The 22,538-nt window shown below is 49.3% G+C and overlaps 1 protein-coding gene across 1 annotated transcript in view; it reads right to left on the bottom strand.

Moving 5' to 3' along the window:
• The window catches only part of LOC138301918 (lectin-like), a 314,703-nt gene that overhangs the window by 20,790 nt on the left and 271,375 nt on the right, over positions 1–22,538 (bottom strand). The window contains exon 5 of the mRNA XM_069242382.1: positions 21,449–21,560. Within this exon, the coding sequence (XP_069098483.1) occupies positions 21,449–21,560 (112 nt within the window). The remainder of the gene's footprint in view (positions 1–21,448; positions 21,561–22,538) is intronic.

Here is a 22,538-nt window from a genome sequence, read left to right on the forward strand (position 1 = left end):
ACTGAAGAAATTGGCGGAGCTTGTCAGCGTTGGCCCTGCCGAATCCGACGGTTTTGAAACAGATAAGGGAAGCAGTGTGGGTCTCGGCTGTCGCTGCATCGTGGGATCAATCAAGCACGCCCTCTCCCTCTTCAACTAGAGTGCTAGCGCTATAATTAACGACGGCCTCCCTGGTTTTCTACAAAATAAAAAGCAAGTAAGAGGAGGGGAGGAAGGGGGGGCAGACTGGATTTGTAGGAACCAATAAAAGGCACCAGGCTCTCTAACTGACATTTCTTAAGAAACATAATAATAAGCTAGTCACTTGAATTGATATCATTTAAGAGCACACTAAAATGTTAAAGTGATTACCAAGTGGGCTGTGACTGGGTACAGCCGGACATTGCATTCTTCCGCTACAGTTTCATCAGCTTGTTATTTTAAGCAGTCGCAGGCGAGTTTTCAAGGTAGAGCATGCTTGCTTCAAGACTAATGTTTACATTAAAACAAGTACTCTGGTAATGGCGGTGGGGGAGTTCTAATGCTACTTTCCACTCAGCTGGGTATAGCTGGTCATCCTTGCATGCCTCGTCACACCGTGAGGTGTGTTTTGAAGAGGGTGATACAGAACATGATAACAGCATTTACAGGATTAGCCGAGTTGGTGAAAACACTTCCTAGCACCTTGAAAATAAACATGGCACCAAAAACTGCCCGGAACTCAGGCGATAAAGCTGAGGGAACCAAGACAACGTGTGCAGGGAAGGATAAAGGAGATCCAGCTGAAGTAGTCAGGCGCCTTATCACGATAACGGCGAAATCAAGTGGGAAAAATACAATTGGTGTCAGTAGGGATGTCAAGAATGATGACGGTATCAATCTCTCTTTGGACGCTAGGGGGAAAGATACAATTCAGCCTACAATCACCTCCGTTCTTGCTGTAGGAGTACAAGAAATTTACACTGAACATACAGTGCCCCCTCCAGCAAACAGTCAATCTGTAATAGAAGCAGTACCTTCGGGAACCATCAGGGAGAGGGTTCCCATCAAAACTAATGAACCTCTCATAAAGGCTTCACAAGGCGACAATGACCCACTAGGTATCTTGGACAGTAGTGTGGTGACAAAAAAGAAGAGGAGCGGATACCCTATTAGTAAAAATGGACATCAAGTATAGTGGTCTAAGATCCCAGCCGGGAGAGAGGTGGTCGGTGACATGGATGATACAACCGCTACACTGAGTACTGAAGTCTTGCAATACGTGTCGCCAAAATTGACGGTTAAGGAAACTGAAAAGAGCTTAAATCCCCTGGACTGGGCTAAAGACAGCGGAGATAAATTTTATTCTTTAACAGGGGAATCTGATCTCATCAGTAGTGAACATAATCTAAGCGAATCCCGGCAGCAGTATATCCTCCGAGACGGGAAACATATCATCAAGCAACGAGCCTACAGTGCAGCAGCAGTGGCGACATCGCAAGTGCACAAAAGTACGATCTGGCCCTAGTGAGGGCACTGAACTTTCTACATTTAGTGGCAGTAAGACACTTTAATGGGATTATTCAGGTATCAGACTAACAGATATACCCACTGCAAATGGTCAGCAGATGGTTAACAACAATATGAACAATATGCTTGGCCCGGCAAGCAGCACAGGTACTGCTAGTGTCAAGTCAGGGATGCTGCAATCGATATATAATTCAATCAAGGAACTCCAAACAGAGACTAGGATATAAAATCACCGCACAAGGGTTGCTACAAAGCATCTGCATTGAACAGTTCGCAAAGTTGCAAAATCATGTACTGAAATTGAAGCCAAGCTAAATACAATAGAGGAAAGGACAGCGGTGGTCGAAGCGGATGTGGAGGCCCAAAGAGAACAGTGTGTCACACAATATGGACAACTGACTGATATAATGTGGAAGTTAGAAGACCACGAGATTCGGCAGAGAAGAAATAACTTGTGCTTCTTGGGTATTAATGAAGGGGTGGAAGGGAGCGATATTCGGGCTTATATGATTAAGCTCTTACAGGGGGGCCTTTCTGGAGCTCGTCATTTGGGACTGGGAAACTGAGGTTCAGCATGTTCATAGGTTCCCGGTAACCCGACAAGAGGGAGGGCACTTAGCAGAACCCAAATATCCTAGAGCCATATTAGTCTTTTTTTTAAATTACTTGCTACGGCAGGCCATATTTGATGAAGCTCGTCCAAATGCCCCACGCAGCGTGGAAGGGATAACTTTTTTTACTCTGCCAGATTTTTGTCATACAACTGTGGAGCGAAGATGGCGGCTTCGACAGTTGATGAAACCATTTCAGGACAAGGGAGGCGAGGCCTGTCTATTGGCCCTCGCTCGCTGAATGGGAAAGGAAGAGTGTTCACATCAGAGGTTCAGGCAAAAGAATAATTAATGGGGCTTAATGATGTTAAAAATTCTTTTTTTTTTTAGGGGGGAATCTCTTGGTAACATAATCCTAGGGGCGGAAATGTGAAATTAATGTGGCAGTTCGAGGCGGGCGGCACACATCTACACAACACCAACATTCAGGCCAATAGTGGTCTGATTGCTCAACAGGGTGGGGGGTGGCTGGTTGGGAGTGGGAGATTCCAACCAGACCATGTGGGGAGGGAGTGGGGTGGGTGGGAGGGGCTCAGGGAGGGGGATGGAAGATGGGCACAAACGGGTGGAGTGAAAGAAAAAAGCGGGATAGGAAGGGATAATGTGATTTGCAATATTAATGGAGTAGAAAGAGAGAAGAAGGCAGATAGAGAAGTATTTGGAGGGTAAAAAAAGAAATGACTAGGCTTCGAATGGCATCAATCAATATTTGTGGATTAAATGATCCCCGAAAAAGGCATAAAATTGCAGAAGATTTAAAAATCCTTAGGACAGACGTTTGTTGTTTACAGGAGACCCATGTTGAACATAATAATAGTGGAATTCTAGGCTCACTGGGTATGAGAGTGGTGGTCTGTTCAGAACAAGACGTTAAGACTGGCATTATTGGATCGGAGCAATAGATTGAAATATGTAAGACAGAGGGCAGATAGGAATGGAAGATGGGCGATAGAAAAATGTCACTATGGAAAAGGATGTTTCACTCTATGTTCTATATATGGGGCAGTAACAGATGACCCTGCCATAATGGATTGCCTGGTAGTGGGCTTAGCAGGATGGCCCCCCAACGTATATCCTCTGCGGGGATTTCAATTTTAATGGCTCCTGGGACGGACTGCAGGATCTATTAGCCACTACATCTAAGGGATATCAGGGGTGTAAACCTCGGGTATATAACACAATTGTTGGGCTGCAGAAGGAGTTAGGGTTGGTGGATGCCTGGGTAAAGCTATGTGAACCAGATCCTGGATATACATATTTTTCGGCCCCTCATGCGAAGTTGGCTCGCCTTGATTGTTTTCTGACATCTCCTGAGTTGCTAGCGCATGCTAGTATGGAATTGTATCCGCGTTTTTTGTCAGATCATAACCCACTAGTATTGGAATTAGATCTAGATGGTCTCAAGCATAAGGTTAGGAGGTGGACCTTTGAAAGAGGGCTTCTTAAGGACCCTATATACTGTGTCCATATGAGAAGCTGGATAACTGAAATTCTGGAGATCAATCAGGGGACCGCCTCGCTAGAAATGATCTTGGACACCTTAAAAGCAGGAGTGCGGGGGAAACATTAAGATTTAGCCTCAGGAAACAAAAAAATACCCATGCTACAATGAAGGACACACACATGAAGCTTAGAGCTGTAGAAAGGCAGCTGATTATAGCTATAGAAAGGGGGGACGATATAAATAATATTCAGGAGCAGATCGCTATTGTAAAAGCAGCAATAAAGGAGGCTACGGAAAAGAGAATAGCAGAAAAATATTTGGCTAAACGCTCTGAAGGTACGAATATGGAGAGAGGTCTGGGCACCTGTTGGCTGTAGAATAGCAGCTGGGGTTATTAGAGAAATCAGGGATCAACAAGGACGAATAGTAGTAGACGCGGATGTGATTAGGGAAGTGTTTCAGAGGTATTACATGGAGTTATACAACACCACACCTTCGTATACAGAGGTAGAGATGCTGGAGTTTCTTAGTTCTATTAGGACTAGCAAACTATCAGATGAAGACTACTTGAATTTGGAGGGACATATTGACAGCTCAGAATGCGAAATGGCAATGAGCGATCTCTCCACGGGGAAGGCCTCCGGTCCTGATGCAATTCCCCTAGAATTCTATAAAAACTTCAAAGCAATCTTGCTCCCTCTGATGATGGAACTATTTACTCAGGTCCAAAATGGTAGTAAGACCCCGGCATCCTGGGATATGGCCAATATGGTGGTCTTTTTGAAGAAAGGGAAGACTCCACAGAATCCAGGCTCATATCGGCCAATCATATTGATAAATAGCGATGTAAAAATGTATTCAAAAATTATTGCGGCCCGATTATCTTTGGTTATCAAGAAATTGGTAACACAAGGCAACATGGGTTCATTCCGGGGAGAGACACTACCAAACACATTCGGAGGGTCATCACGCTTTTAGATGCTACACAGGTGGCGGAAGAACCTATGGCAGTCGCGCTGCTAGATGCTGAGAAAGCGTTTGATAGGGTAAATTGTAAGTATCTGAGGCAAGTTTTGGAAACTTATGGGTTCGGGAAGAAATTTATCCTAGCAATAAAAGCTATATATAGGTCCCCTGGGGCAAGAATACAGCTAATGGAAAGGCAATCTGAGTGTATTCAAGTGAGACGGGGTACTAGACAGGGGTGTCCATGTTCCCCACTGTTGTTTGCTATCTATATAGATCCCCTGCTCAGACAGCTAGAAGGGAATAATATGATATCGCCAGTTTGTAGGTCTGGCTGGGATACAAAAGTCTTGGCATATGCAGATGATATAGCCATTATAACTTCTAATCCAGACGTAGCACTGAAAGAAATTGAAGAGGTGATGAGCAAATTTGGGATGTTCTCTGGCTATTTGCTAAACGCAGCTGCTGACCAATAGACAAGGGTAGGAGAGGTTGTTAATCTGAATTTGGACCCGATATTGGTAAAACCTAAATATGATATGAATAGATGGAATAACTTACATATGGCCATAATAGGAAGGTGTAATATGGTCAAAATGATTCTTCTTCCTGAATTGCTGTATATTTACTGTGCTATTCTATTGAGGTTCATAAATTCCTGGTTTGAGGAGATAGATCGATTGGTAATGAGATTTATATGGGCATATGGTAAGTGTAGAAGGGCGGGTAAGTTTATGTCTTTACCTCGGGAGAAAATATGAAATTATATCAACTTGCAGCAGCTTTTCAGTATATTCGCCCATTATTGGGGGTGAAGATGGATAGGACTGGGGCAGAATATTGTCCAAACATCTACGAGCTGCTGGTAGGATCAATAGCGAATGGATGTTTGTTAACTTTTCATGAACCTGGGTATTACAAGAAAGTAAGTATAAGGTATTGGAGGCGGCCTATCGATGTTGGTGACCATGGCGGAAGAAGAATGGGCTGGGAAGATTTAATTATTATACTACAATAAATAATAACCCGTCTTTGCCTGAAATATTTAAAGATAATTATGCTGTAAAATGGGCTTCTTTAGGCAGAAGAATGTTAGGAGACTTTTTTGATGATTTTGATTTTGGGGTTAAGGCGTTTGAGAGCCTTCAAGAACAGTTTGGACTCGAGCGAAGGGATTTTTTCAAATATTTACAGATAAGAGACTTTTTGAGAAAAAAACGGGGGGCGCAGGGATTCAAAAGTAATCTCTTGTTGGAGGATTTATTGGAAAAATCTAATATAATAATAAAATTAATTTACTCATCATTGATGCTAGAACAGCCCAACAATCTGGAGAAGCATAGTGAGAAGTGGGAGGGTAAGTTTGAAGATGGGGGTATTCATTTCTTTAAATCATTAGAACTGGGATACACCATGCTACTTTCTTCTTCGCTACAAGCACAACACTACAAGACGGTGTTTGATTTATACTATACACCAGCTCATCTCGCTAAATGGGGTGGATTACGAGGGACAAATTGCCCGAGATGTGGGATGTTTGGAGCCGACATCATCCATATGTTTGCTACGTGTGGGAAATTATCGGCATTGAAAGATGGCATTCACTACACAGTATATTGGCGGTTGTCGGCACGGCGGTCAGCGGGATTTACCGCCAGGCCTGTAATGAGGGCCTTTATTTTTGAATTTGGAGGAATATGTACATTCATTATATAAAACGTGTTTGTATCTTCTATCCAGTTATTCAGTTTTAGTACCGGAATGTTATTATTCTCTGTGGGTACCTTGACTGCTTACATTTTTGTGCTATTTCAGTGAAGATTGCTAAGCCTCCTTATGGTCGGCCCTGATTTTGTGTTTTAACTTCTGGTCTGTAATGACTGGCATACCCTAATATATCAAAAGCTTCAATCGCCCATGTTTCCTGGAGGCACATTATTTGACTTTCTTTTAGCAACAAGGCTAAATCTTTCTTCTGCAACTCAGTTTGTGCTCCGTTGATGTTCCATGAATAAATGGATAGAAAGTCATACCGTCTATTTGCCGTATTAAACCCATTAGGTCATGTTCTACATTTCCCATGTAGTGCCTCAGTTATCCAACCTACATTTACTTGTATTGCCCTTTCCTTTTCCTCTGAGCATAGGGGATGATGAATCTCCTCAGGCTTTTCTATCCTTCCTCTAGTAGATCTAGGAACTGAGTATAATTGATCCCCCCTATCTTGCGGGGTAATATTTTGGGGTTTTACAAGCACAAACGGTTCTGGATAAACCTGTTGAGGGGGAAAAGATAACTGTATCCCCAAGCTGCCACGATATCTTTTTCTCTCATTACTGATTGTGTCAGTAAACTGTTTTGAAAAGAAACTACAGTGGCTTCCTGCACCCTCTCCACGGGATGACCCAGAGACTCAACTGAAACTATCCCCTCATTATGACATTGGCGGTAAATCCCCCTTACGGCTGCGGTGACGGCCGCCAACATACCGTCGCGGAGGCGAACATCCGTTCACCATACTAAGACACACACACTATCCCCTCATTATGACATTGGCGGTAAATCCCCCTTACCGCTGCGGTGACGGCCGCCAACATACCGTCGCGGAGGCGAACATCCGTTCACCATACTAAGACACACACACTAAACCGACTGAATACTGCCACAAACACATATCCGCCAGACCAAAGGTCAATGGTAAAGTGTCAGTATGAACACCCATACCGTTATGCCAACAAAACTACACCCACCACATTATGACCCGCGAATCACCACAGCAGACATTCAATGGTGGTAAACCATTGACAGTACATACCGGTGCGGTCAGAATGGCCACCCAAATACAAAACAACACAACAATGGCCAAAACTAAATTCACACACCTGATACTCATACACACAACACACCCACCCAACCACAGCACTATAAAAAACACACACACATATTACATTCAACCCTTTGTGAACATGAAAAGACTGCAATGGCTAGCCACATAAATCACAGAGACAGCTACACACACACACCATAAACGCCCATTCATTCGTCATGCACCTCACATCCCACACCCCACACACCACCACAGTACTTAACACCCTCTGCACAACACACACCACACAACACCCGTGTTTCTACTAAGGCACCCATGTTTCACAGATGAGGATTTGCGGGTCACGGTGGAGGAAATAGTCAGGGTAAAGCCACAGCTGTTTGGAGCACAGGTACAGCCAATATCCATTGGCAGGAAGATGGAGCTGTGTCAGAGAATAATGGACAGTGTGAACGCTGTGGGACAGCATCCAAGAACAAGGGATGACATCAGGAAGAGGTGGAACGACCTACGGGGGAAGGTACGTTCTGTAGCAGCAAGGCACCAGTTCACCATCCAGAGAACTGGTGATGGACCCCCACCTCCTCCTCCACAGCTAACAGCATAGGAGGAGCAAGTCTTGGCAATCCTGCATCCTGAGAGACTCACTGGTGTAGCCAGAGGAATGGATACTGCTGAGTTAATATTTGCTACTTATCATCCCCCATACCTGCATGCCATCTCACCCCTTCACCCTGACTCCCATCACTCCACTCCATCCTACACAGTGCACCTATACATGTGACTAACCCCAATGCCAAGCCCTGCATGCCATACCAATGCATGTACAGCCCTCCCAGCCCTGCATGTACACCCTACACCAAAGCATGCACAGCATGGAGAACTTACAATCCCACAATACATCACCATACACAAACAACTGTGGCAGGCAGCAGCAATGATATAGGGGAAGCTAGGGATGAACAATATGTCACAGACATGAAGCATAATACATCACTTGCATCCCCACAGGTGCCCCAGTCAATCACAGTGATGGGGAGGTGCCAAGAGTATCCAGTCCCCCAACAGAAGATGCCCCCAGGTATGACAGCAGCTCTGGACTTCTGGATCTGGATGAGCTGCCTGGCCCATCAGGGACCACTGGTCAGTCGGCCACCCCAGCCCACTCCCAGTCCACCACAGAGCCTACCCACTCAGTATCCAACTCTATAGTACCCACCCAACGTCCACACACCTCTGTCCCCAGGACACGTCAATCAGCAGTGTGCCCACCTGTACAGGGACTCCAGTCCACACCTCACAGCCAAGACAATCAGGGTCCTGGGGTCAGTGGCAGTGGGCACACCATTCAGGGGACACAGGCACAGGGGGACAGGGGACACAGAGGACAGCTGTGCACCAGGGTGAGGACAGGCCAGGAGAAACCGACTCTCCAGGATTAACTCACTAAGGTCCTGAGGGCTTACCAACAATCCCAGGACAATATGAACCAGATCCTCAACAGCAGGCAGGAGAACAAGCCGCTGCAGGAGGTACACCTTCAGGAGATCAGGGAAGATTTGCAGGCCCTCAGCACCACCATGGTCTCCATAGCAGGGGTGCTGGCTGATATGGCCAACATCATGAGGGAATGGACAACACATCAGTGGGCCCCTTCCACTAGCCAATAAACTGAACAGCCCACCACATCTGATGCAGCTAGCGGACAGGAGGCCCTGCCACAGAACCCACAGGCCACCAGCACCCCTCCTCCTGCAGAAGGTGAACAACCCCACAAACGTTCCCTGCCACCCAGACAGAAGTCAGAGACACTACCCAAGACCAAGACCACCACCAGGAAATGAGACCCTCCTCAATGTCCCCCTTGTGTCTCACCCTGTCACCTTGTCCACTTTGATTATCCTGTGTTCCCTTTCCTATAGCCCCTTGGACACTGGACTTGTACAAAAAACAACTTGACCAATACCCTGGACTTACTTCTACCGTCACCCCATTCCATTGCACTTTTCTGTCTATAAATTTCACTACAATAAACACCCTTGAACACAACATTAGTGCTAGTGTTTTATGTGATGAAAATGTGCAAATATGGAAACAGTCACATCTTATGCATATGTGCTGAACACTGTGATAGCATACAAATAATGACATGAAGCTGTCTGTAGTCATCATATCAGTACACAGTTGTTATAACACCAACATCTGCAAAATGAGAAGGCATAGGTGACAGCCAGTTGAGATGCAAAGGAAGTTAATGCTATCCTGCTACAGCCACAATGAAAACATAAATAATCAGAGGAAATGCAGTTCCACTGTCTCACCTGTGTGCCATTGGAAGTATTGATGTATAACTGATATTCTGTTGTCCACATCCTCATCCTCTACCTCCTCATCCTCACTGTCCTCAGGGTCCACTGCTGCCACAGGGCCATTTCCAATGTCCTCCTCCTGCACATAAGACACATGTCATCTGAGGGCCACGTTGTTCAAAATGCAGCATGCTACTACTATCTGGCAGAGCTTCTCAGGGGAATAGCACAGGGAACCACCTGTCAGATGGAGGTATCTGAACCTGGCCTTCAGGAAGCTGAAGGTACGTTCTATGATCCGCCTGGCTCGCCCACGTGCATCATTATACTGATTCTCATCCCCTGTCCTGGAATTCCTCACAGGGGTCACGAGCCATGAAAGGTTTGGGTAGCCAGAGTCACTTGCAAGTATTGAGAGACAAACATTAGCCTTACACAATGGTATGGGGATAACTTCTGAAAGCATACACTGAATTACATACATACTCTAGCTCACCTATTAGCCACACCCTGTGCCTCTGTAGTTGTGCCATCACATTTTGGATGCAGCTATTCCTCAGGACGAAGGCGTCATGCACCGACCCAGGATACTTGGCAGTGACTTGGGAGATGTACTGGTCCTCCAGGCACACTAGTTGCACATCGAGTGAATCGAAACTCCTCTGATTCCTGAACAACTGTTCATTGGCCCGGGGGGCGGGGGGGATGCAATATATGTTCTGTCAATCGCCCCAATAATATTTGGTATATGTTCCATTGCATAGAGTCCTGCCTTCACAGTAGCTGCACATGTTTCTGACCGAGGCAGACAAAACCCTTGCCAGCACGATTGAGAACAATGGCTGTGACATTCCTGCTGCCAGCCCCACTGTCACTTGGAAAGCACCAGTTGCCAGGAAATTGACCAGTGATAGAACTTGCACAAGAGGGGGGGGATCCCAGTGGGATGACGGATGGATGATATCAGATCAGGCTCCAATTGTGCACACGGCTCTGTGATTGTAGCGCTGTCGAGTCTATAGATGAGTATGATGTGCCTGTCCTCCAGTGTACCAGTGTAGCCAAGTCCACGAGGGGTCTGTATACAGTGTCTTGTCTCCTTCTCTTATCCCTCTGCAGTGTTAGGTATCTAATGGACACAAGAGTGAGTAGGGTGTCCCAAATTGAATAATGGAACCACCACCTCAGTGTACATAGAGCATTTATGTAATGGGACAATGTGAATGGCAATGAATGTGCAATTTACAACAATGATGTAGTTCTCAATTTTTCTGAATGTTGTCCACCACCATAAAATGGTGACCACCTGTCCTGTATGTAGGGACAGGTGGAAGTGAGGTAACTCCGCCAGCTTTGGGCGTCATGGCAGAAGGCGGTCCTGCTCCACCATGCTATTCCTCATTGGCTAAAATGGGGCTCTATGGAGAACAGTGGCCAATGGAGATCACCAGCGACGATGACCTTGTACACGGCCGCGGACGTGACCACCATTTTTTGTCTAAAACCTCACTTGATTCCTGACTTTCCTCAGAACAACATCTCCACTGTGTGTGCTGATGTGAGCTGTGTCTGGATCCTGCCATGGGCCCTGTGACCTGGGAAAGGGCCCCTGCCTTCACTTTGGAGTAGTTGAAGCACTTGGTGTATGGGGTCTTACCCCTGTATGGACAGCTGTATGGGTCTCCAGACCAACAGGTAAGTACACCATGGGCACGATGCATGGACAATGTTGCATGGTGAGGTGTGTGCTAGCAGCGTGTCATTTGGGGGGATGTCTGGTGGTAGTGTACATGGTGGATGCCGGCTGATGTGTGTGCCAATGGGGATGGAAATGGTAACTGTGGGCCATTTGTGTGATAGGCTGGATTGTATGTTTAATGGTGTCCTCCTGCCTTTATTACCTCTGCGGGTCAGCGCCCATCGAAGAAGGGATTGTGGCGTGCCGTCGCCAAGGATGTGTGGACCCTGGGGGTCTACAGCAGGTGGAGCACCCACTTTAGGAAAAGGTGGGAGGACCTGGGATGCTGGGCCCAGAAGATCACGTAGGCCCAGCTGGGGATGGCCTCCCAACAAGGGCAGGGTGCCCATCAGAACCTGACCCCCCTGGTGGCCCACATACTGGCGGTGACCTACCCAGAGTTGAATGGGTGCTTGAGGGCAGCACAGCAGCCACAAGGGGGTGAATAGAGTGAGCATGACAACCATGTTTGTTGGCTGGCATGGGATACTGGTGGTGGGTTTCAGTTAGTGGGTACCCCTTAATGCCAGCTCAGCCATAGCTGTGTGGTCCGTAAATCGACGCACAGCCTTCCCAGTGTGAAAACTAAATGACGCATTGCTGTGTGCGGCCCGAGAATTTGACGCACACCCCTTTGTTTCCACGCTTCTACTCCTCTGCGGTTCTTTGCAGAGAATTTTCATGCAAACCAGGTACTTTGTGCTTGAAAGAGAGTTTTTTTTTGCTTTTAAAAGACTTAAGACACTTTGGCCCTCATTACAACATTGGCAGTAAAAGCTGCTTACCGCCGTTGAGAAGACCGCCAACACACCGCCGCGGCAGCGGAATTCCGCCACAGCTATTACGACCCACTGCTCGGAATCTGCCAAAATTGAGACACCCACACAAGTCCGCCAAACCAAAGGTCAGTAATAAACTGGCGAAAACAAAACCTCCACCGTCACGCCAACAGAAATACGCCCACACTATCACGACCCACGAATCCACGTGGCGGTCTTTCAACCGCGGTATTCCATTGGCGGTACACGCTCAAAATTCACACACATTGACAAAACACTGCCACATTGGACAATTCGAAATACACACACCTGATACACATACACACACCACTCCCACACACACATTACAATATAAAACTCACACCAACATCACCCACAAACCCCTACGACCAAAGTACCGAAAGAAGGCCAGAGATAGACACTACAAACTACTACCAAGCATCCACAGGCACACAATACCATCACCCACATAACTTCCATGCACCTCACACAACACACCACTAAATATCACCCCACTTATCACTACACACACCACCCCACACATCACCCACACCACCCCATGGCACGGCAAAGACACCCCAGGTTCTCTGAGGAGGAGCTCAGGGTCATGGTGGAGGAAATCATTCGGGTAGAGCCACAGCTATTTGGATCACAGGTGCAGCACACCTCAATAGCTAGGAAGATGGAGCTATGGCGAAGAATAGTGGACAGGGTTAACGCAGTGGGACAGCACCCAAGAAATAGGGATGACATCAGGAAGAGGTAGAACGACCTACAGGGGAAGGTGCATTCCGTGGTCTCAAGACACCACCTTGCAGTTCAGCAGACTGGCGGCGGACCCCCACCTCCTCCCCCACAACTAACAACATGGGAGGAGCAAGTCTTGGCAATTTTGCATCCTGAGGGCCTCGCAGGAGTAGATGGAGGAATGGACTCTGGTAAGGCAATGCATTACTACTATATCCCCCACCCTACCTGCATGCCATCACATACCCCCACCTTTGCCCTCATCCCATCACTCCGACTCCTCACAAATGTCCCAACATCACAAACCACACATACCAAGCCCTGCATGCAACAACAAAGCATGAACACCCATCACTAAAGCATGGCCACTGCACATACCCATACACCCCCCAAACCACCATCACACAAGATCCCACACAGGAATGCAAGCACTGGGTTACACCGTCACCCACCCATTGCACACCATGGCACACAAAGATGCAATAAACATCCTTTTATACCCCTGCAGGACCCCTACCCAATGTCACCAGACAGGAGGGTCCACACATGTCCACACCACCAACAGAAGAGGCCCACAGTGATGACAGTAGCTCTGTCCAACTGGATCTAGATGACCAGCCCATCTGGGACCTCCGGACAGTCGGTTCTCCTCACACTGGCACAGGCCACCACAGAGCTTCCCCCCTCTGGAAACACCAGCACAGCACCCACCCAGCGGGCCCATACCTCTGTCCCCAGGACACGTCAATACGCAGTGTGTCCACCACTACAGGGAACACAGGCTAACCCACCACCCCAACAACAACAGGGACCTGGGGGCAGTGGCAGTGGGCACACAGTCCAGGGGACAGAGGCCCAGGAGCAAAGGAGAACAGGGAGGGCTGCTGTGCGACAGGGGGAGGACAGGCCCAGGGAACCCACCCTCCATGAAGCCCTCTCCAACATCATGGTCGCCTACCACCATTCCCAGGAGACAATGGCAATGGTACTGGCCAAGTTGCAGGAGACCCAGTGGCTGCAGGAGGAACAGTATTTGGGCTTCAGGGAGGAACTCAGATCCATCAATTCCACCCTGGGCACCATCGTAGGGGTGCTGTAGGAAGTCCTCAACACCAGGATGGACACTGTGGCACAACAAGGGGCCCCTGACACTAGCCTGGACGATGAACTGCCCACCACCTCCGCTGGCGCTAGTGGACAGGAGGCACTGCCACAGGACCACCACACCAGCGCCCCAGCCCCTGCAGAGGGAGAACCAGCCCGCAAACGGTCCCTGAGATCCAGGACAAAGACAGAGAATGATGCCAAGACCCCCACCAAGAAATGAGACCACCCTGATTGTCATCCTTCTGTCCCACCTTCTCACCCTGTCCATCCTCAAACTGCCCCAGCTCCACTTCCTATGCCCATTTGGGCAATGCACCTGTGAGACTAATAGACTGGACTCTGCCATGGACATTCCTCCAGCATCACCCCTCACCATTTTACAGCTCCCTCCAATATTGAGCACTTAAATAAACACCCTTGAAGCACAAAACAATCTGGAGTCTGTCTGTGATTTCGAAATAGTTAATTAGCAATTGCAGTGTCAAAATGCTTTTTCAATTGCAATGTCAACATACCTATGTCACACAGCTCTAGTCCATGAGGAAACAAAGCAGATGTCACACAGTGGGACCCACATCTGTGAAATCGAAAGGGAAAGTGACAACTCAGTGACCTTACAATGGGTGAAAACGACAGACGGTAGAGAGGTAGTAGTGTTAAAGTACATGTAGTAGGCAGGTTTGTATTCTTACCTGTGTCTCACTGGAAGTATTGCAGGATCACCGAGTTCCTGTTGTCGATGTCCTCTTCTTCCGCTTCCTCGTCTTCAATGTCCACAGGCTCCACAGCTGCCACAACACCTCCATCTGGACCATCCTCCTGCAGAAAAGGCACTTGTTGTCACAAAGCTAAGTTGGAAGCATACAGCAGGCCACGATGATCTGGCACACCTTCTTTGGTGAGTAGAATAGGGATCCACCTGTCATATGGAGGCACCTGAACCTGGCCTTCAGGAGGCCGAAGGTCCGCTCTATAATCCTCTGAGATTGCCCATGGGCCTCATTGTAGCATTCCTCTGCCCTTGTCCTAGGATTCCTCACTGGGGTCAGTAGCCATGACAGGTTGGGGTAACCAGAGTTAGACACACACTAACCTGGAGGGATATCCCCAGACCCAGACAACCATTCCCACTGGCTTGCTTCCAGGTGATCACCTAATAGCCACACACGGTGCCTCTGGAGTTGCCCCATCACATAAGGGATGCTGCTATTCCGCAGGATGTAAGCGTCATGCACTGAGCCAGGGAATTTGGCATTAACATGGGAGATGTACTGGTCGGCCAAACACACCATCTCCACATTCATCGAATGATAACTCTTCCGGTTTCTGTACACCTGTTCACTCCTGCGGGGGGTACCAAAGCCACATGTGTCCCATCAATGGCACCTTTGATATTTGGGATATGTCCCAGGGCATAGAAATCACCTTCACTGTAGGAAAATCCTCCATCTGAGGGAAAACGATGTAGCTGGCCATGTGTTTCAGCAGGGCAGACAACACTCTGGACAACACGTTGGAAAACATAGGCTGGGACATCTCTGATTCTATGGCCACTGTTGTCTGATATTACCCACTTGCAAGGAAATGGAGTACTGACAGCACCTGCACTAGAGGGAGGATTCCTGTGGGATGGCGGATAGCTGACATCAGGTCTGGCTCCAACTGGGCACACAGTTCCAGGATTGTGGCACAATCAAGCCTGTAGGTGATGATCACATATCTTTCCTCAATTGTCGACAGTTCCACCAGCGGTCTGTACACCGGAGGATGCCGCCATCTCCTCACATGTCCCAGCGGACGGTGCCTATGAAGGACAGCAGCGAGCACAGAGTGAACTAACTCGGAGGTACGTACCCACAGCTTACACAGAAGAAGATTCATAATCAGAAATTTGCATGTATGAGTGTTGAGGCAAGGCCTAGGTATGTGTAACGCAGTTAAAAATTAAGTCATGTGGGCCCCTGAAATGGCGGCTGCCTGACCTGTAAAGTGGGACGATAGGATGTGAGGTAACTGCACTGGCGTTGTACACCGTCGCGGTAGGTGATCGAAGACCGCGGAGCAATTCTGCATTGATTAACATTGGACCCTATGGGTCCCAGGAGCCAATGACGAAGTACGCCGGCAGTGACGGTACGCACCGCCGCAGACGTGACTGCCATTTTCTATCTGTTCAATCACTCGATACCTGATCTTCGACAGGAGAGGACCTACACTGCAAGTGCTGCTGTGACCTCAGTCTGGAAGAGACAATGGCTCATGCGTCTGGGGAAAGGACCCCTGCCTTCACATCGGAGGAGTTGGAGAAACTCGTGAATGGGGTCCTCCCCCAGTACACACTACTCTACGGTCCTCCAGACAAACAGGTAAGTAGACTGGGAGCATGCTGTATGGGCTAAGCCTGTGTGGAGTGGGGTGGATGAAAGATGGGGGGGAGATTGAGGCGTGCACAAAACAACGGTGAGTGCATGTGCTACATGGCAAGGGTAGGGATGGGGGCCAATGACTGTGACGGTGCAGTTGGTAATAACTTTTCTTTTTCCCCTGTACAATTCCTGTAGGTCAGCGCCCACCAGAAGAAGGATGTTTGGCGTGCCATCGCCAAGGACGTCCGGACCCTGGGGGTCTATCACAGACGGAGCACCCACTGCCGTAAGAGATGGGAGAACATTCGCCGCTGGAGTAAGAAGACGACAGAGGCCCAGCTGGGGATGGCCTCCCAACGTGGGAGGGGTGCCCGTCGCACCATGACGCCCCTGATGTTCAGGATCCTGGCAGTGGCGTACCCGGAGTTGGATGGGCACTTGAGGGCATCACAGCAGCCACAAGGGGGTGAGTACACTCTCATTCAGCTGATTCAGCGCGCAGTGGAGGTGTCTGGGTGGGGGAGGTGGGCCGTGGGTTTCCCTAGGCCAGGGCGAGTGTGCTAGTTAGTTCCCCTTCTTCTGGCAGACCCTGTGCCACCCCACCTCACCTGTGTACAGTGCCAACCACACCTAGTCAGGCTCCTGTGACATCCATGTGTGCAGATTTCAGCCATAGCCTTGTAGGCCATGTCCCAGGGATTGAACAGTGGACCCCAAGTGCGCGGCGTAGTGCAGGGGGCTTCTGTTTCCGTCGTGTCCGCCAACGGTAGCGGTAATGCATGCACTCAACATGTCTTTCTTCTGTCGTCGTCCCCCTTTTTGTGGTCTCCCTGTTCTTGTGTGCATTAGCATCCTCAGGCGGAGGAGCAGTGGCACCGGAGCAGGAGGGAGCTGCATCCCACATAGCCCGAATTCACCAGTGGGACGGAGGGCAAGGGGAGCTCCACGGCGGGGACAGGAGCTGAGACCAGTGATATGGACTCGTCCTCTGATAGGAGCTCCCTTGTGGTGGCGGCCACATCTGTGCACCCCTGCATCTACAGGTATAGCCGCCACCCCCCCTACCAGAACTGACCTCCCAGCAGCCCCTCAGCCTTTTCCCTTGCCCGCTCACCCAGGAGGGTGGGCATCACCTTCGCCCCAGGCACCTTAGGCCCTGCCCTAGTCACCCCTGCTTCCCTCGGTGAGGAGGCCATTGACCTCCTCAGGTCCCTCACTGTTGGGCAGTCTACCATTTTGAATGTCATCCAGGGTGTAGAGAGGCAGTTGCAACAAATAAATGCATTCCTGGAGGGCATTTATTCTGGTCAGGCAGCCCTCAGCAAGCTTTTCAGACTTTGGCATCAGCACTGATGGTAGCTATTGTCCCTGTCTCTAGCCTCCCCCCTCCAACTTCCTCCACCCAGACTCACACCCCTGTATCTCAGCCTACCCCAAGCACACCATCAGACCAGCATGCACACACGTCAACACACAAGGGAAGCTCTGGCAAACATAAGCACCACACATCCCACAGGCGCTGACGCAAGCATCACAGACATGCACTGCCTCCACTGTGTCCCCCTCCTCCTCGTCTCTCTCCTCCTTCCCAGTCTCGTCTCCACTCATACCTGCATGTACTACATCTACAGCCACTACTTCCATCACCAGCACACTCATCACCACACCCCGCTCACGTGCAGTCACCTCCCCACTACCATTCACACATCCCCTGTGTCCTCTCCCGGTGTGTCTGTGACACCACCTCCCAAGATATACAAATGCAGGCACACACCCACCCAACAGCCATCCACCTCACAACAGCCTCCAGCGCATGCACCTTCACCCAACGTCACCAAACGAACACCTCCTACAACCACAACCTCTTCCACCACTCCCAAACCCCCTCCAGCTACCCGTACCAGTGTTCCCAAGAAACCTTTCCTGTCCACCCTTGACCTCTTTCCCTCACCTCCCCCACCCCTTTAGTCTCCCAGGGCCCGACTCTCCAGATCCCAACCTAACACCTCAGCCACAACATCCCCAGGACCAGTGGTGCCAGTAGTCACCGGATTCTGGAGTGCACCAGGCAGCAGGGCAGCAAGTGTGGCAAGGAGCCACAGCACGGACAGTCCCCCACCTGTCAAGCATCAAAAGTTGGCCAGAGGGGGAAGACTCCAGCCACCAAAGCCGCTCCCAGGGTACAGGTGGGTGTGTGGAGTCAGCTGCAACACCTTCTGAGGTGGGGAAGGGGCACAAGAAACTCAGCAAGTCTGGGAAGAGCAGCATGGCAGAGAAGACCGCCATCAGCCCCGCTGCCCAGGAGGCAACTGCCATCATCCCCGCTGCTCAGCAGGCCACCGCCATCAGCTACGCTGCCCAGGAGGCCACCGCCATCAGCCGCGCTGCCCAGGAGACCACCGCCATCAGCCACGCTGGCCAGGAGGCCACCACAATCAGCCCCGCTGCCAGGAGGCCACCACCATCAGTCCCGCCTCCCAGGAGGAGGCCACCGCCATCAGCCCCGCTGCCCAGGAGGAGGCGACCGCCATTAGCCCCGCTGCCCAGGAGGCCACCATCATCAGCCCCGCTGGGCCAGAAAGGACCGCCAGCACCAGCCCCCCTGGGCCAGAAAGGACCGGACCGCCAGCCCCGCTGGGCCAGACAGGACAGCCAGCACCAGCCCCGCTGGGCCAGAAAGGACTGCCAGCACCAGCCCCGCTGGGCCAGACAGGACCGCCAGACCACCAGCACCAGCCCCACTGTGCCAGACAGGACCGCCAGCAGTTGAGTCACTGCCAAGGACCCTGCCACAACAAGCACCGCTGAACAGGACACCGCCGCCACAAGCACCACTGAACAGGACACTGCCTCCATAAACACCGCTGGCCATGAGCGCCAAGGGCACTGACGCTACTGTGTCCACCACGAGCAGGATGAAGCACTCTGGGCACAAAGCCCCCTCCAGATCCAGTGGAGATTTACATCCACTACCTCTGTCCTTGGTAGGATGAAGCACTCTGGGCACAAAGCCCCCTCCAGAACCAGTGGAGATTTACATCCACTACCTCTGTCCTTGTCAGGATGAAGCACTCTGGGCACAAAGCCCCCTCCAGAACCAGTGGAGAAAGGCATCCACTACCTCTTTCCTTGGCAGGATGAAGCACTCTGGACACAAAGCCCCCTCCAGAACCAGTGGAGAAAGGCATCCACTACCTCTTTCCTTGGCAGGATGAAGCACTCTGGGCACAAAGCCCCCACCAGAACCAGTAGAGACTGTTATCCACTTGAGAGACTGTGGATTTGCACTCCCCAGGATTGAACAATGGGCAAACCACCCACTGTAGAGACTTGAGAGACTGTGGCTTTGCACTCCCCAGGATTGAACAGTGGGCAACCCACCCACTGTAGAGACTTGAGAGACTGTGGCTTTGCACTCCCCAGGATTGAACAGTGGGAAAACCACCCACTTGGGAGACTTGAGAGACTGTGGCTTTGCACTCCCCAGGATTGAACAGTGGGCAAACCACCCACTGTAGAGACTGGAGAGACTGTGGCTTTGCACTCCCCAGGATTGAACAGTGGGCAAACCACCCACTGTAGAGACTTGGGAGATTGTGGCTTTGCACTTCCCAGGATTGAACAGTGGGCAAACCACCCACTGGAGAGACTTGAGAAACTGTGGCTATGCACTCCCCAGGATTGAACAGTGGGCATGGGGCCCCTTCGTGGATTTGGCGTCGTGCACTCAACCGGCTGAGGTGCCCCCCCTTTCATTCCCCCTGAGGTGCCTGTTTTATTGCTATCTGATGCCCCTGCAGTGTTCGCTCCGTCATTTTCGGGTATTGAGTGTGGGTCTCACCCATGCCGTGTGGGCCCAGTGTTCCACGGACTTCAATGGAGTAATACCTGGACTACTATTCTTAGTGTATATATTTGTTAATAGTGTATATATATTTTTGCAAACTGGATTTTAATATATTACAATGGTTACACTCATTTCCTTTTGTCTTTGCATTCTTCCCGGGGGTTTGAGGGTGTAACTGTAATGTATCATGCTGTATTAGTGTGTGTATTGTAGTGGGTGAGGGTGGGGGTGGGGGTGTTGCGTGTGTGTGTCCCTGTTTTTTCCCTCCCCCTCTCCTGTGTCGTAGGTGCAGTACTCACCGTGGTCTTCGCCGCTGGCGTTCGTGCTCCTGGTAGAGGAGCAAGAAGATAAGGGCAGGGAAAATGTGCAGCTCTGGTCCCATGGCGTCCTGGTTCCACGTGGGGTGTGTAGAGGTGGGCGTTTTCACTTCGAAGTCCAGTTTCCACCGTGTTTTTGTTCACGGTGAATCCACCCCAGAAAAGGTGGCGGATTGGTAGGTTGTGATACTGTGGGCGGTACATTGTCCTCCGCCTGTCTGTTGGCGGTGACCGCCATGCTGTTTGTTTGTACCGCCGTGGCAGTCGGAGTATTAAAGTGGCTGAGTTTGTTGGCGGTTTCTGCCACTGTCGCAATTCAATTTTTTTTTGCCGGCCTGTTGGCGGTCTTACCGCTGCTTTAACATCGTCCGCCAGGATTGTAATGACCACCTTTATATCACTATTCAGTGTTATCTCAACATTTACTTATAGCTTCTTTAATCATTTTGACCTGCATTTATCCAGATTAATATTATATTTTTCTAAACCCTATGTGGTGAATTTTTGTGGTGTTATATGGTGTTATTGTATGATTTATTGCACAAATACTTTACACATTGCCTTCTAAGATAAGCCTGACTGCTCAATGCCAAGCTACCAGAGGGTGGGCACAGGATAATTTAGATTGTGTATGACTCACCCTGACTAGAGTGAGGGTCCTAGCTTCGACCGAGGGTATCCTGACTGCCAACCAAAGACCCCATTTCTAACAATAGACAAGCTAGTTCAAATGATATATTGTAATTCATCTCCTAACCATCATTTGTTTATCTGCATTGAATGAGAAGTGAAATATGTAATATTATAAAAAATAAAATAACAAATAAAAGACTGTCATACTGACGCCTGGGGGTTTCTTGTCTGTAGTTAGGGACCCCCAGGCTTTTTCTGTCACTTACTGGCGAAGTTGAAGTTGAGGCATGCCTCACGACCACCATTGTTGTTGGGTTCCCCATGGCGCCAGTTCTGATAGTCCCACGATGAGCCATCAGTCCATACAAATGATCTGTCCTAAAAGCACACGAAAAAACAATAAATGAATGAGAATCATGCCTCATGCATGTGAGCATCTTAGGAAGTAGATACCAAATCTTCACTACCAACATTACAAAATCATGAACTGTAACATTTTGATCAGTACTATGGTAAGGAGACCCATTACAATGGTGAACAAGGCATATTAAAATGCTTTGTCTCCATGTGCTTTAATAGTGAATGCAACTTTTCGGTTAATGTTACAGTAATCCAGTCAGATCATTTAGTTTGAGATGGCCGAAAGGTAGAAGAACCCTTCTCAACCAATCAAAACACTATTTATTAAAGGTGGTACTGCAGGAGTTCCTCCTATCCAGATGTGACTAACTTTTTAACTTAATTTCTCAAAACCCACAGAATAGATTTACACCAATCCCAGCTTTTTATGTAAAGAGCTACATTTCTGCCACATGTGTATTTCTGTTTAGCCTTTTCTACTAAACTGCCTCTTAAAATATATCTGGGAGATTGGCAAAACACATTTTGGGATCCCACCTTTTTCTTGGCCCCCACCTGATGGATCACCTCAAATCTTCATAACAAGGAGAAGAAATGGATAAATGTTTTTGGAACGTTTCATGAAGATTGATCAAAATACATAAATGTTTCCCGTTTGCCATCCCACAGGCTAAAGAATGACTAGCGGTCCCCCTTTCCGGGTGTTACAAAGTGCCAGCTCTTTCCCCTTGTCCTGGTGAGCTCACCCATAAGACACAGTGATTTTCCCTGACAGCAGGATTGTGGGCAAGGATAGAAGTATATTTCCTACTGGCCAGAGCTTTGAAAATGCTCCCTCCAGGTGGGAGCACACTTCTGTTCCTTGCCCATGCTCTAGCGGGCAGGGAAACTCTGAATTCTCTTACCCAGCAGGAGCAAGCAGAAGCAGCTGCTCCCACTGTAAGGGGAGTAATGCTGGCTCCCATATGGGAGCCATCTGGTGCACTGTGGGCCCTA

Source organism: Pleurodeles waltl, chromosome 6 (assembly GCF_031143425.1).
Source record: "Pleurodeles waltl isolate 20211129_DDA chromosome 6, aPleWal1.hap1.20221129, whole genome shotgun sequence".
NCBI classification, from domain to species: domain Eukaryota; kingdom Metazoa; phylum Chordata; class Amphibia; order Caudata; family Salamandridae; genus Pleurodeles; species Pleurodeles waltl.